This window comes from Trachurus japonicus, chromosome 9 (genome assembly GCF_045865225.1).
Source record: "Trachurus japonicus isolate A0001 chromosome 9, Traja_1.0".
In the NCBI taxonomy this organism is placed as follows: domain Eukaryota; kingdom Metazoa; phylum Chordata; class Actinopteri; order Carangiformes; family Carangidae; genus Trachurus; species Trachurus japonicus.
In genome coordinates, this window is record NC_140915.1 from 9,384,956 (window position 1) to 9,402,023 (window position 17,068).

The following is a 17,068-nucleotide window of genomic DNA, read 5'->3' on the forward strand; positions in this document are numbered from 1 at the left end:
CCTTGGTATGACGGTGAGTAGAAAATTTGTGAATTATTAGCCTATCGATTTTGGGTGAAGTATCCCTTTAATGTTCTGAGGTAGCTAGAGAGTTGCCGAGTTGCCTGAGCCAAGATGGCAGCCGTGAAGGGACGCCTTGTCATTGGGCAGCAGCGTCAGGTGAGTCTAGTCCGATCCACGCCCTTAGCCTAGCTAGCTGTCCAAGATGGCCGACCGGACTACCCACCATAACAACAAACGATAGCTGACTGGTGAAATAAAATGCAAAAGCCAGTTTTTTTTATTTGGCTAATTTGTGGTTAAACTTTAAAAGACTATGGTTTACAATTGAAATCACACATGATGAATTTGATGTTGAAGCCAGGAGGTGCATGTTCACCTTTAATTCCGACTCTGGTGGGGAAAACCTGTCGCTGAAAACCACCTGACTGCACGTCGGCCCGCCCACACCCCCTGCCGGCCCCACGGTGAGACTCCGCTCAGCGACGGAGGAGGAGGAGGAGGAGGAGGAAAACCCCGGACGCTACGAGCTCCACATCCAGCAGCAGTGCTCAGCTGCCGCCGCCGGCTTTTTTTTTCTTTCTTTCTTCACCTCCTGTGTCTTAACTTGCCTCCTCTCGGGGTTTTGTGTTTTTTTTGTGGGGGGGCAGCTGCAGCCAGGAGGGGATGTAGCTACGCGCAGGGTCCCTGAACGCCACACAGAAGAAGTTGACGAGGCTGACAGACAGAAAGAAAGAAAGAAAGAAGAGGATCTCCTGTTGATTCAGCTCAGTGCAGCAACGTTTCAGGAATACCCGACACTTATCTCCTCTATATGGCAAAGTTCCTGGCTGAATTACTGGGATGCACTCTTCCAGACAAGGGCGCTCCGCCTCTGTTCGAGGTAAGACACACACACACCTGCGGATTCATCACCAACACACACTCCGCTTCACAAAATATAGTTCATATAGCCTAGATGAAGGTTCAGGCACACGCCATCACTTCTCTATGGCAACGGGAGGCTGAGGCTGTGCTCATCAATGTGATTGACAGTTGCTAAGGTGTAAAACACTTCATTAACAACAGTGATCCCTGTTGCTGTTGCTGCTGCAGGCTGCAGCTCGGCAACACGTTTATCCTGCAAACTGCCGCGAGGCTGCGGATTAATGCGCATTATTTGCGTCTTTACACGCTCACGGAAAAACCTCTGTAATATTCCTAAAATGTCAGCTTATGCTTTATCTCTGCTGCTCATAATGAGTTTGTAATGACCTTGCATGGCTCGCTTTGTGGGCTCTGTCTATCTCCTGTCCCTGCCACTGTGTGTGTTGCTGTGTGTGTGTGTGTGTGTGATGGTCTCGCTGATGCTTCCTGCCAAAAATAATTTCAGGATGATTATGGAAACCCTGCTGCTGCTTCTCTCAGGAGCTAAGTCGTGTGCGCGTGTCGCTGCCAGAGAGCGGCGTCTCTCGTAAGAAATGGCTGAGACTCAAAATGCTGCTGGTATGTGGGTCAGTGTGCCACACACACACACATCTAGACACGCACACACATCTAGACACACTGCACCTGTTCTCTACCTTAAAGCCCTGAGCCTGAGGACTGTGTATGGATAAATAAATCTGCTTTTTTTTGTCCAATAACTGGGTTTTTATAAAGAAACGCACAACTTTTTTTGTCCCTTCATCTGTTCCTTATGTCATAGAACCACTGCTGACATGATTCATTAGAATGGAGTCGATATAGGAGCCAAATGTTGTTATGATCCTTATATTAAAAGTGTCGTTGGGTTTTTGACTAAACTAAACTAGTTTTTGAAAAAACTAGAGTTTTTGTTTGTCTGTTAGTTTATTGATGGAAAATGGAAAATGGAAAATACCTCAGGCAGCTTAAAGTACTGTAGTAGACTTAGCTCCTTTAACAATATCTTATCATTGCACAAGATAGTTATTTTGGGTCTGAACGCGCCGGCCAGTTCAAAATAGAGTTTGGGAACCAGAACCTGCTGCTGTGAAACCAGATGCAGACTGTTATTGATGATCCCTCTACTGACTCAATCTCTCTCTGACTGTGATTCAATATGACGTTGGTCTCCGGCCTGAGGATCGGTCTCAGAAGAAGGAAACATGTTCATTTTACTCTGTTTATTTCTGACTTTTCTGAGATGTGTGTGTCTGTTGTTGTGAGGAGGAGGTGGTCAGCTGCTCCGTGTGACATTGTGAAAGCTTTAAATGAGTTGTTTTGATGTAGAGATGATCAGGTGGACTGTGTTTAACCTGTCTGATGTTTGATCAGAAGGTAGAACAGGAAGTTTCCCCTCAAAATGACAGTTTCTTTTAAAGGGATAGTTCAACATTTTGGCAAATTGGCCCATTGCCATAATCCCTATAGTCATAGCAGTAGGTTCGTTACCTTTAATTGTCGGTGCAAGCTATTTTTAGAACGGCGGAGCAGAGCCGCGAGCTGCTCAGAGCTACGCTACGGAGGTAAATACAGAGACTGCTTGATGAAAAACTGTCCCTGAAGGCAACACACATCAGTGGTTTTGCATGAATTTCCCTCTAAAACAACTCTGTCTGGTAACGTTGTGTTATTATCTCATAGCGTGGTGAATGTGCAGGTCACAACTTGTCCACCAGAGCGTTGTGGAGTTGTTGGATTGTGTATTTGATGAGTTTGATGAGGGAAACCAAGAAATCCCATGAGCCTCCGTAGCGTAGCTCTGAGCAGCTCACGGCTCTGCTCCGCCGTTCTAAAAATCGCTTGCACCGACAATTAAAGGTAACGAACCTACTGCTATGACTATAGGGATTATGGCAATGGGCCAATTTGTCAAAATGTTGAACTATCCCTTTAAGAAACCTGTGTTTCTTATTGTGAAATACTGAGATATTTGATCTGACTGAGAATCATCCTGAGCCTGGTGCTTCGATTTGGGAAGATGGCCGACGTGTATAGCTACTGTGTGAGACAAACAACAAACTAAACATCATTATTTCCTCTGCAGAATCTCTCCATCCCTTCATATAAAACATAATATTTCTGTTTGTATAAATGAGATCAGACGTGTTGCATGATGATGTCGTGTAATAATGCGGCTGATGAACTCGTTCCTCAGAATGAAACACAATTGGTTTTTCAGTGTCCGATGTGGAGAACAGGTCCTGACACGGTCGTTGCATAACAACGGCTCCAAATGAAAAAAAAAAAACAGTTTTAGATTTGATCTCATCGGACAACACACACACACACACACACACACACACACACACACACACACCAGCTGTAATCCACCACCAGCACCAGCAGCCGCAGCAGCAGCACCACAGGATAGTTAATCCACCAGGCATCATCTCAATCTGCCTAACACACACACACACACACACACACACACACACACACACACACACACATACACACACAAGTCAAGTATTAAAATCATCTCAGAAATGTGTCGGAGAGGATCATCGTGGCGACTTCTGGGAAAATGAAATCATGACCTGCTCTGTTCGGCTTTACCACGGACAAAGATTAGATTCACCGGCCGCCCGTTATATAAAAACCTGATTTCCAATTCCACCTTAAAACCCATGAATATATTGAAGAGACAGAGGTGAAGTCATTTCATTACAGAGGAGAAATAAAACAACTGTTCTGTATGTGATGGCTACGTACGTCTGATGAATCAGGGCCAGAGAATCTATTCATTCATTAAATATGAATAAGGTCTTTTCTTTTTCTTTGTGTACTTTAATATGCTCTATCCCTTTTATTGTTCTTATTTCTTAGAGTAGGCTGAGTTCTGGTGGTTCTGCTGTGACGTGAGATAAATCTTCAGGGTCATTAGATAATTAGAAATCGAACAGAAACCGCACTGACTTGTGTTATTTTTTACTTTTTTCATCTCAAATGACTGCGGCTGTTTGTCGGCGATGGTGCACTGTTGCCTTTTGGCCTCAGAGAAACTTGGTTGTGTAAATAAAACTTTAAAACATTTTTTATTTGAGGCTTCAGTGTCGACACAGAGAAAAGAAGCAGAGCTGACAACACATAGAAAAGCCTGTAGGATTCAAACTGCACATCTTCAATATACAAACATAACAGAGAGAGAAGATCTGAGGTTACACAGCAGCCGTTTCACTGGATGGTCGATATTATGAAAACCCCCTAACACACACACACACACACACATACACACACACACACTTAAATCCTCATAAAACGAAATCCAGAACTACACGTCTTGATAACACAAATGCCCTTTGGTTTCCGTCTATACCGTCCCTCTCATATCATGTGAATGAGGCATTATGGGAAATGTAGGATTGAGGTTTTTTTTTATTTTTAAAGGGACAACGAGGAGTTTCTATTTGGTTATAAAAAAGTCTGACGTTAATGTGGATGAATCTCCGCTACCCACACTTGTTAATGGGCCCATTTTCGATAAATATATGGTTTTGTCTCTATCGTTATTTTGTTATTATTAGTGGTGGTGGAAATGCTGGTCGAGCCGACCAGCGTTTCTTTACTTTCGGTTTCGTGACAAGTCATGAGAATAACGCCGTTTATCTCCGTTTATGGTCGGAACTACGACGGTATCTGATCGTCTTCGAACCTCTGACTTTAATTCTTGATGAATGAAAACATGAGTCTGTCTTGCGCCGGTCAAAGAATTTCACGGTGCGCTTTCCCAAAACTCCTCGTTGTCCCTTTAACTAGTAAATATAGTGTCCTCAAGGAAGATGTCCGACTAGGTTTAAGCTGCAGATATTTTCAAAATAAAAGTCCCTTGACTAAGATGTAGTTCCTAAGTTTAGGCACCAAATGTATCAAATCTGTCTTGAAGGGATAGTTCAACATATAGTTCAACTGTTATGAGATAATAACAGAATGTTACCAGACAGAGTTGTTTTAGAGGTAAATACAGAGACTGCTTGATGAAAAACTGTCCCTGAAGGCAACACGCATCAGTGGTTTTGCATGAATTTCCCTCTAAAACAACTCTGTCTGGTAACGTTCTGTTATTATCTCATAGCGTGGTGAATGTCACAGGTCACAACTTGTGCACCAGAGCGTTTTGGAGTTGTTGGATTGTGTATTTGATGAGTTTGATGAGGGAAACCAAGAAATCCCATGAGCCTCCGTAGCGTAGCTCTGAGCAGCTCGCGGCTCTGCTCCGCCGTTCTGAAAATAGCTTGCACCGACAATTAAAGGTAACGAGCCTACTGCTATGACTATAGGGATTATGGCAATGGGCCAATTTGCCAAAATGTTGAACTATCCCTTTAATGAAGAGAAAATTACAACAAGTTTTAGTTTTACTTGTTTTAAAAGCTTTTTGTTACTTCATTACAATCCCCTGCATCATTAGATCTTCGTTCCTGCATGTTTCATGCTGATTGGTTCGCTGGCGCTGATGAGATTTAGTCTTTCGTTATCTGGTATGGAGTGGTGCACAGTTTTTCAGCGCTCAATCGTATCAAATTAATGTGATCGGTTTGTTTGAAGTATTAGGTTCGATGCCCGGTGCTACACCTGTCAATCACACTGTGTCTGCAGCTGCATTTACTGTGACATCTCTGCCTCATCTTAGCTTGTGTCGGCATCAGTGAGTCCTTTTGATTTGAAGAGAAACATGAAGCTTTTAGGGAGAGAAGAACAGAAAAAAAGTGTATTTGCGTCACTTTCTTTCCACTTTATCAACACTCACACCGAGGTTGGCGAGTTATTCTTTTTCTCCTGACGACGACACTCGAGTGAGTGCTTTTCTTTTGAAAAGCAGCAGCTTGTTTAAAATCTGAGCTTTTGTTTCATTCAACTCATTCTCTCTCTCTCTGTCTATCTGCCTGTCCTTCTCTTCTGCATTTATTTCCCTTGCTCTCTGCACTTTGCCCACCTTTCTTATCTTGTCATTCACTCAAACACTGTCTCTTGCTGCTGCCAGGCCTCTTCCTCCTCCTCCTCTTCCTCCTCTTTATTCTTCTGCAGAATTTAAGTGAGGCTCTGTTCGCGGCGGGGAGCTTGTTTTTGTGGAGCACAGTGCGTTTTTTTTTTTTTTTCTCAGGGCAGAGAGAAAGATTAACATCGCTGTACTGTCAAGGCCTGTCTGCGGGTTTGAAACGATGTCTGTGAAAATCCAGAGGAATCCGAGGAAGTGGTTTCAAGAAAGGGAACGTTTTAGAGAAAAACACTCTGGACTGTGACCTCGGAGGATAAGTCATGTACATGACAGCATGTACTGTATTATAATATCAGGGTGTTGCCACAGGAAGACTTATTTTCTGTGTATCTTGGCTTATATTTCTCACACTGTGGCGACTGAACTTCCTCAAATCATCATGATGGGAATAATTACTTTTTTGTTTGGAGTCTCAGTTTAAAGCTCCTTCAAAATAAAGGTAGATGTATTAAAGCTCCATACAGTATAAAGGTAGATGTTTGTGTTAAAGCTCCATACAGTATAAAGGTAGATGTTTGTATTAAAGCTCCATACAGTATAAAGGTAGATGTTTGTATTAAAGCTCCATACAGTATAAAGGTAGATGTTTGTATTAAAGCTCCATACAGTATAAAGGTAGATGTTTGTATTAAAGCTCCATACAGTATAAAGGTAGATGTTTGTATTAAAGCTCCATACAGTATAAAGGTAGATGTTTATATCAAATCTCCATACAGTATAAAGGTAGATGTTTGTATTAAAGCTCCATACAGTATAAAGGTAGATGTCCATGTGTAGTGTGATTATAAAGCAGCTCTAGGTTCTATATTAATACTGTGAAAGTATCAAAGCCTCAGTCCACAGAGAAATGCACACAGCCTGTATTCAGAAACTGAGCCTTAAAACCAGCCGTCAGGACTTCCTGTCACTTTGTGATGTCACAACTGAGCAGTCACCCAAAGCCCCGCCCACCACTTAGACCCACCAACTTGCAGGATTTGGTTTATTGGAGTGTTTTATTCTGAAATCTGCTCTATTTTTTATTGGATCACTCAGAAAACAGTCAGCCAATCAGAAGAGAGGATCAAAGCCTCCTCCTCTCTTCTGATTGGCTGACACAGACCTGTTGTCACTAGAGCTCCAGAGAGAAGCTGGAAATCTACACTGAGATGGTTTTTGTTTCCTAAAAACCAGAAATATACAAGTATATTTACTTGTTATGGTTGTAACACTGTAAGCCTCCAGGAAATTAGATTCATTTCTATTGAAAATGGCCGAAACACAACTGTGTGTGTGTGTGTGTGTGCATGTGTGTGCGTGTGTGTGCGTGCATTGTTAGTTAATGTATTCAAAGGACGAGGACGCTCGGTGCATCGGGGCATCCTGTTCCCTGTAATTAAATTCTAATGCTTCATCTGTTGAGATGAATTTGTGTGGATTTGTTTTTAAAATGTTTTTGCCAATAAATATGTTTTTGTAATTACTGGTGACGAGTGAAGGCAACAGACGCATGTGGATGAATATGAATCAAGTTGTTATGGGTAGAAAATGAAAGACGACAGTTCAGACGCAGCCTTTTTCTTTTGAGTCGTATTATTAGTCGTCCTTCGTCCGCTTGTGACCTATGACAACCTTTGAAACGCATCGCCTTGGAGAGATGGAGCTTTTATTTTGAAGTTTACAGGAACAATACTGTATATATATATATATGGAAACCATGCAGCAGTGATGATTATGTATGTAAAGGTAGATTTATCTCACTGCAGCAAAAGTTTACACCTCAAGGTTTGAAGTGACGCACGTTAATGTGAAAAGAATACTTCCCATGATGCAGCAGCTTTATCCTGCTTTTATTCTGCATTCCTAAACCTCTGTGTGTAACGTGTACGGTCGACTGTGCGTCATGTCTCGTCCTTGCTGCCTCCGCACTCAACAGCCTTTTCTATTGATGATGATGATGATTGTGTGTGTGTGTGTGTGCAGCTGAATGTGGACCAGCCTTTTATGTCAAGTGTGTTTTGTGGGGGAAAGAAGCCAAAGCAGCCTGTGTGTAGTGTGCAAATGTTAGACGGTGTTCAAGTGTTTGTTTGTGTGTTTGTGTCACGGCAACTCTTTTTTTGTGTGGGTCTATCTGAGAGAGAAAGAGAAGAGGAGGAAGAGGAGGAACAAAGTGACACAGAAAAAAGTATTTTGCGAACAGAAAAGAAAGGCGACGGACGGAGAGAATAGAGAGCCAAGGTAATCTTAAGTGTAAAAAGCTGTCACTATGACAACCATTGAAACGGCTGCACGAGGCAGAGATGCTGCACAACTTTCACTGGGTTTTAGTTCTGCAACACAGAGTCGATGTTTCCTCGTCCACCTCCAACATCTCACTTTGTTTTATATCTAAAAAAAACTTTATTTACACAAGATGAATAAGACAAAATGATAAACATGAACTTATCAGTCCAGTTGAGTTGGAGTTAAGTTCATTTTCTCCTTTTTATGACCAGTTGAGCTTCTTGTAATCTTAATTTAATGTGTCTGTTATTCCATTTCTTAATTAATTCAGACGTTGGTTCCACGTTGTCCAGTCCCTCCATGAAGAAAAACATGACTATGGGATGCATCATCAGCCAAAGTCTGTGTATTTTATTTTTTCATAGGATGCTGTACTTTTGCTGCATAAGTTGCCGATTCCCGTGCAAAATATGTAAAATATGTGGGGCTTGCATAGTTTCATAGTCCCTGCATATCTTCCCAGAAAGTTTAAAAAAATGTTGCATGTTTACGTTGCACAGGAGGAAGCAGCCATTTTTCTCTCTGTCAACTTGGTAAAGTTATGAAATGACAAATTACCCAATGTCAAATGTCTGCATATTCCATTGCCTAAAATTACATAAATATCCATCAAAACTTTTTTTGGCGCAAATGTTTTGTGCCGAAAGTGAAACGCGTGGGCTGTAACCCACTTTCTTTATGTTTTTATCTTTTCTATATGAAATAGCCATTTTTGAATAAAGGCTTTTTATACATTTAAAGAAGAGTGCCTTGGATTTTCCTTTTCCCACCAAAGAACACCTTCGTCACATGATTAGATGACTCTTCTGAGCACTCTGGACTTTCTTTTTGTCTGAGAACTTAAATAAATACCCATTGCATATTCCAGCTCTTTTTTTTTTTTAGGAAAACCCACCACATAATGACAAAAAAAACAAACATTTTCTAGAAGGACTGTTTGTCATTAGCTCTGCTCTTCCTCACATCCTTCTGTTTTTTATTTTATTTTACAAGATGACTGACTCCATGGAGCTACAGAGACAGATAAAGATCTGTATGTGTAACAGTTCATATTTAATTTCTGACATTTCCCCCAAAAAACATTTCACATTTTCTCTGTTTAGCTCCAACTCTTCTCCCGTCAAGTTCAGGCGTCAGTGTCTCAGCCTTGCTCTTAGATCTTTAGATATTTTTTTATGTCTTTAGTTTCCTGAACGCATCGCTCCACTTCTGTTTTAATAGAAACTCAGGCTCCTTCCTGTGTCGTGATATCACATTATTGGGAACGTCGCGCTCGTTTGGCTTCAGTTTGAACTTTGCCTCCTGCTGAATGTCAGTGTGTGTGTGTGTGTGTGAGAAATGCAGACACTGGGAAAAGAAAGTGAACCTGTGAGTGTCTGTCAGCTTTTACAGCTCAGCTCAGATCGTCTTTCATCAGCTTTCTTTTTTTTTGCAGTCCAATAAAAAATCCTCACATCCTGTAAATGTCAATGTGAGGACATTTATAGTTCACGCTGATGGACGTTTTGGATTATTGTAAGACATTTAAATTCTCCAACAGTCATTTCTCTGAATGTGAAACTAAAATCTTAAATAGTCACTTCAGGGCTCAGACGCTCAGACGGTTGTTTTTAAATTCTGCTGTAAATCATCAGCTCAGACAAACGCTCAGCGTGAGGCCGGGGGAGGGAGGGAGGGATCGTGTTAAAGTCCCAGGAAGTCGATCCATCACACTCATTATTTATATAAAGATGGATGAGCAGAGAAGATATGACAGCTACAGTAAAGAGGCAGAGAGGAGGAGTTTCTCCCTGGGAAGAAGTAGCTGAATGAACGTCGTCGAGATGATTTTGTTGACAGAGAGGAAACTGGAAATGAAAAATACTCCTGAAATCAAAGCAGACTGTGAATAAACTGCATTTAAATGAAGCTCTTCTAGTGTTAAAGCAGAAGTAAGTGATATATTTGTGTTAATATAAGTCTTAAATAGTTGTATCTTCCGACAGCAATCACTTACATAGAGTGTTTGGACTGAAACACGGGTCTCTCAGTCACTCTGCTCTGCTCTGAGCCGAAGAGAAAACATTTATCGTATCCTACAGTTTTTATCCAATGAGGAGAGAGAACGGCATGCAGGGCTGTGTGTGCAGCCAAGGGACGCGCCTGAATGTGGTGACGTAGGGACGAGGACTGTTATGGTGCGTTCAAGGCAACTCGTATTTTTCCGACCGTGAAGTGGTACCAGTTCGATCTGGTACGAGTTCACGGGTCAGAAGTTACGAGTGGCCGTTATAGTGACTTTCACCGGTAAAACAGGTTGGAAAAACACGAGTGGGTTGCCTGAAACGCTACAAAGTCGTAAGTTGTGACTTGAAGCTGTAATTTACGATTTCAAAAGCCTGCCTGGAACGCAGCATTAGCCAAAACGACCGGACCACTTACTTCTGCTTTAACGCCCAGTGCCCACACAGTGTTTGTTCCTACACTTATAATGTCACTTTCTTACATGATGATACATCAGAGGCAACGTGGAGTTCACTATCTTGTTGGACTGGAGCAGCTGGGATTCGAACCACCGATCTTTTGATTTGTGGACGACTTGTTGAAGGAAGTCACAGATGCAAATCTGAGTTTTTACCTTTTGCTGTTGTTTTTTTATGGCAGTGTTTTGTTTAATGCAATTTGTCTCACCCTCTAAAAGGCGAGTGTTCCTACAGCACCAGGTCAATCAATCAATCAATCAATCAATCAATCAATCAATCAATCAATCAATCAATCAATCAATCAATCAATCAATCAATCAATCAATCAGACTTTAAAAAGCACCAAAATGCTGTTTTAAATGCAGTTTAAAGAAATAATCAATGGACTGTACGACATTCAATACATGAATATTTGAAATAATATGGATTTGAAAATGAAATGAATAAATAGATAAATAAATACAAGGATCGATAATAAAATATAGATATTAATAAAATATAATAAACCTACCTGTAGCAGTCCTTTGTTGCCATTAGTTACAGAAATCAGTGGTCATGGGATGGTTGGGTTTGGGGGCAAGATCATGGTTTAGGTTACAACACATACACGATACAAGATCTTTGTTGTCATGGTTACAACGATAAAAACAAACTGCTAGTTGACGTATGAACCAAACACCAGTCTCCATGTGTGAACTTCCCGTCTCTTCGGTCGACTCGTCCGTCCACCACAACCTCCATTGCACTTTCCCCGGTTATAATAATCCCGACCACTAGGTGTCGCCTGGCAACAAAATGTAACTTCAGTACGACCTCGTCTCGTCGACCTTCGTTTCATCCTGATGCAAAGAGGCTGAAAACAAGCGCACCTTCTGCTGCGGCTGCTCAAACGTCCGTCAGTCATTATTACTTTTTTTATCACGGCGTTTCACCTTGACTTTGCTGTATTTTATTTTTCATTCGATTGCTCTCCAACAGGGTCGTGTCCTTCACGCAGATCTGGAAACGAAAAAGCTTCCCGACTTTTTATTTTTTGTCAAACTACATTTCATGTGAATCTTTTTTCTTTTCTTTTTTTTTTTGGAGTGTGAAACGGCTTCAAATCCAAACACAGGACTAGAAAATTGTGGACATGAGAGCGATTATGTTCGGGTTTCTTGGGAAATGGGTCTGCGCGGAGACCTGTGGTGTGTATGTGGTCAATGAAAAGCACATTTATATTCAACACACGAGCAGCGACAGGAACCACGGTGTCCCTGACAGAGCTGAGCGCTACACTTATTGGCAGTTATTGTATCAGCTGCTGCTGTCGGAGAAGCTGCTGCTGCTGCCACGGGCGCCTTTCAATGGAAACATAAGTAAAAGTAATATGAAAGTGTGTGTGTGTGTGTGTGTGTGTGTGTGTGTGTGTTTTATAGCTGCAGCTGCCTCACCTTCTGTTATATGTGTCAAATGGAAAGACATTTGTGTTCAGGAGATCTGAGCGAGAAAGAAGAGTGAGATCCAGAGTGTAATGATGTACGACGCACATGAACAGTTAACATATTTTACTGTTTATTACCACTTATATTTGATTTGTCCTGTGTTGGATGGTTCAATATAAAAGGAGCACATGGAGGAAACAGTTACGACCTGATTAATTCTGCCCTGTGCTGTAATTCGACTTACTGTATAAAGTGAAGCAGCTGTTATCAAGTCATTAGGTTGGAGATTTGTTGAGGTGGAACTGTAGTGAACAGAGTATCTATGACAGTAAATAACAGGACACTCAGGTCGGTTCAGTTTCTGGTTTAAAACTGAGAAATCCTTTAAAATATTGACATTTAACCCCTGAATGTGAAAAAACTGATACCTTTTAATGCATTTTCACCTTAAATCCACACAAAAACTTGTTGTAGGTTCTTGAATATAACCATATGTTGCAGAAAATGCATTAACGTCAGGTGTGCGACCTTTGTTCACGATGAGATCACGATGCTGTCAAAGCAGAGCTCTTATAAACGTTCGTCCAGATGCTTTTTGCTTGTTTGCACTTAGAAACACAACTGTTCTGTTACATTGAGGAGCAGGCTAAATGTGGATAAAGAGGAGGAGCTCTGAACTCACTTAATTTACTCCAACTAGCTTGACTCTGTGCTTCCTGTTACACTGCCCCCTACAGGTTTGGCCTCTAGGTCATGACGGCACTTGATGGTGTATTTATCCAGGTTTGTGTAGATGAAGATCTTTAAATGATGAGTACGATGTTATTAAAGCAGAAGTTAGCGGAATATTTGTGTTAATATAAGTCTTAAATAGTTATATCTTCAGACAGCAATCACTTACATAGAGTGTTTGGTCCGAAACACGGGTCTGTCAGTCACTCTGCTCTGCTGTAAGCTGAGGAGAAAACTTTCCTTGTATCCTACAACCTTTATCCAATGAGGAGAGAGAACGGCATAAAGGGGCGGTCCTCTCTGTGTGTGCAGCCAAGGGATGCGCGTGAATGTGGTGACGTAGGGACGAGGGCGGGGACTGCTAACTCCATCGGCTGACAGGAAGTTAGCCAAAACCACCGGATCGCTTACTTCTGCTTTAATGGAAACAGAGGAGGGAAATATTCATTTTTTATATTTGCATGGCTACATGTGTTCATGGCTGTGTTTGGCTGCACAGGATCAAGAACCTGCAGAACTCCTGCAGAACCTGGATGCACTTGAAGCTCAACCTGGAGCAGGAACCTAGATACAACCGACTCCATTTACACCTGACACTGAAGTCAGATATTGATGTATTAACGAGTTTCCATTGATCTCAGTGTCTTCATTGAGATCCGTCCACTTCAGGCTGAACGCAAAACAAGCCGGAAATCTGTCCAACTTGATAGTGTGTTTGGTGAACCTCCACCTGTGCTTTCACAACACATTTTCAAGACACAATTGTTGCCGTCTACTGATTACACTTGTGACTTTGGTTAAATTAGGAGCAGAGCTGTTGGTCTGAGCCACAGCAGCTGCACAACCGAGTGATTCAGTAGATGTTTCCTTCAGAGCGAGGTGTGAGTCAAAGCTAAGTGCTAATCAGGGAGGTTTTTCTTTTGTGTTTCTTGCCCGGCAGAGCGGCGAGTGAGTGGATGAAGACCGTCATCACCACCGCCTGCTTCCTCTCCGTGACAAACAGCTGTGCTTCCTCCAAAGACGTGCCAAACACTAGAGCCACCAGCTTTCCCCATTATCCACGGCTATTTGTGTTCAAGTGCTGACCACCACAGACTGAATGAATGAATGAATGAATGATGGAGGGCATTGTGAAAAGTTCCTGAAGACACAAGTCCTCTAATGGCTGCAAGAATCCAGCTCCAAGGAAACTGTAGAGAAACCACAGAGAGTTTCTACAAATAAGCTTTAAAGTCTTTTCTATCATTTGAAAGGACCAAAGGGGGGGATATTTTGGGATGTGATGACCTTTATTGACTGCTCTCTAAGGTCTCTTCTCCTTCATTTTCGCCCAAGTTTATATTTTCCAGTGTAAATACCTTAATAAAGTGTAATTTTAAAAGTTAAAAGCTGCATAATAGGAGCTCTCCCCCTGTTTAAACTCTGTGTATGGGCCGTTTTAACCACTAGGGGGCGGCGTGCAACATGTAAAACACACTGAACTGCTTCACTGCATGTGCTCCACAGAGTTCAGGAGGTGATGGACTCTTTTTTTAAAAACATTTGAGGTTTTATATCAAAGGATGTATTCATCCTCTGAGGACGGGTGATGAGATTACACACTTTGTTACACACTCGCACACATTAAACCTCTGTATGACTTTGTCAGGCGAGAGAATTAATGAGGCTCCTGACAGCAGCAACTGGATATTTACATATTATATTACACACATAGTACACATGCAGCTCAGACATGTTTGAACACATAAACACGCATTCAGACATATTAATTACTGCACCTGTAAACAAAGAAATCACTTAACACTCGGCCTCTAGTGACGGTAGCTGCATGATTCATTATTATTATTATTATTTCCATGCATAATGTATAAAAGGATGATTTAATAACAGCATGGCAGACTAAAGCTGCAGCGAAGGGACTGAAGAAAACAACACAAAAGGTGTTTTTGTGTGTGTGTGTTTCAGACGTTGGACTGGTGTGTTTGATGTGGTTTTTCTCTTTTATTTCAGAGCTGTGATGTTCAGTTTGAACCGTTGCCTCAAACCTCTCGCTGTAAATAATAGAGCAAGTGATGCTGCCAGAAATCTACTCCTGACTCATGTCGGTGTGAACATGACAGGAGAGGAGGGAAGGAAAGGAAAGGAAGGGAAAGGAAGGGAAAGGAAAAGAAAGGAAGGGTGGAGAGGAGGGAAGGGAGGCGCTGGGAGTCGGGTGTAGTGGGGGCTCTGCAGGGAACGCAGTGATAAGGAGTTTCACACGGCAGTTCGGGGGCATCGCCATCTGCCCGTCATTGTGTGAGCAGCCTGGCCGTCAGTGCTGCTGAAGGTTCACTGCCTTGCTCAATGGCCCCGTAAACGTTCCCAGGAGAGGAGAGTGATGCATTCACTTAACCTTCCTGCGAGGGATGTGATCCAGACTCTTCCTCAGAGGGTGGAGTTGTCCTGGTTAAATGGTGTGTTACATTAACATGTTTCTATTAGCTACCTGGAATATTTCTATTCTTATAGGCTACATGATAGTCCAGCGTTGGAGAATGAGAGAAGAACGTAAAACATGTCGGAAAACCTTGAGTGGTCCTGGAAAATCATTTCTCCCACCTTTGTTGTGACAGTTTGTAAAGGTTGCATAGGAGTTGTCTGTTTTCATGCCGCCCTCAGTGGACAACATTGGGTGGAGGTGTGTGTTTGTGTTGGTGGTTTTGTCAGATGATGTTGTGGTTTTAAAGCAGCAGCAAATAACTTGGAAGTGACAGTGGTGAAAGTTCACTCAGGATTTCACTTGTTCCATTGTCTAACAACAGAAACTGAAGAATATGTGACTGAGAAACAGCTGTAGGCCTATTAAAATATTTGTGAACACAGAAAGTGCAAAAACAAGGTGATGGCGTCATGAATATGCTAATTGGTTTGTGACATTTAGCTCATCGCTGAAAATATCCTGAAAAAATCCTGGAAAACGATTCAGAAGTCAGAAGTCGACCATGTTCCAGTTACGAGTTTGTATCGAGTCAGAAAAGCAGCCATTTTGTTAGCTACTGTTGTAGTTAGCGTTGTTAGCTAACACCAGCGGATAACGACACACCACGTGACAGTTTACATGTGAAAGCAACAAAACAACTCGTCAACACACAGACGTTGCACAATACTGTCGGTACTAGTAATTCAATGACACAAAAACAGTGCACGTTTGATTCACTGTTGATGCACAGAGTGTCGGCCATCTTGGATTGCAAGCTTGTGGTTACTCCAAGTTTCTGAGTTTGGGATTCAGACTCTAGGGGGCGTCTCTGATGACGTAGCCGTCTGGGAACCTTGGAAAATCCAATTTCCGAGTTGTAATGGAACGCACCATTAGATTTGATTTACCTTTGACGTCCTGGTGTTTATTACATGAACCATATTATCACAGTGTCCCCAGTTTGATCCCGTCCATGTCCCCCCTCCCTCCCGTCTCCCGTGTTTCCTGTTTGCATCATCACTGTGACCGATGTAATAACAGCACAGGCCAAAGAATCATCTAAAGTAATGAGATTTAGTCAAAGGGCATGTGTAGCTGGGACGACGGCTAAATTAACATTAATTTACTTATATCCGCTTATTATGTCCGTGCAGTACTACAGTTATCAATCACATACTCTCATCTCTTTGTAAAACATTTTGTTTTTGAATTTTAACTTGACTAAGAAACTGTAACAGAACGTGATCTCAGCTAATTTGTGAACATTTTCCATTTCCCCCATTTTTCTTCCCACTGCGTATTTTTAATTACAAGTGAATTTTTACATCAAATATTCATTTTTATCTCCCGTTTTAAGAGCATCACACTGTGTTATAATGGACTCGGCTCCAATCTCCTGTAGAAAGATTAGTAATAACTGCACACTGAAGGTGAGTTCACTGTCTTACTGGGGTGTGAGCTCAGGTCACATCAACATCAGCTGAAGCTTCTTTAAACTTCTGATTCACTCAAAATCCTCCATGAACTGTTTTCATAATGTTTGTTTGAAGATCCAGACGTTCGTCATCAATAAATCAACATGAGTTTAAATACATCGCAGCACTTTGGAGAATTTTACACTGAGGTTTGAGCCTTTGATTTAAAAAAACAAAAACAAAAAAAACATCAATTCTGCAGCTCAAGTTTAGGAGAGAAGTAAAAATGGTTGGGAATGAAGGAGGCGGATGGATGGATGGATGGATGGATGGATGGATGGATGGATGGATGGATGGATGGAGAGCTGCAAGCT

The 17,068-nt window shown here is 41.8% G+C and overlaps 1 protein-coding gene across 1 annotated transcript in view; it reads left to right on the forward strand.

The window, feature by feature from the left end:
* The first annotated feature begins 795 nt into the window (after nt 1-795).
* The window catches only part of rasgef1ba (RasGEF domain family, member 1Ba), a 141,407-nt gene continuing 125,134 nt past the window's right edge, over nt 796-17,068 (forward strand). Inside the window, exon 1 of the mRNA XM_085785886.1 lies at nt 796-883. Within this exon, the coding sequence (XP_085642012.1) occupies nt 815-883 (69 nt within the window). The 5' untranslated portion in view covers nt 796-814. The remainder of the gene's footprint in view (nt 884-17,068) is intronic.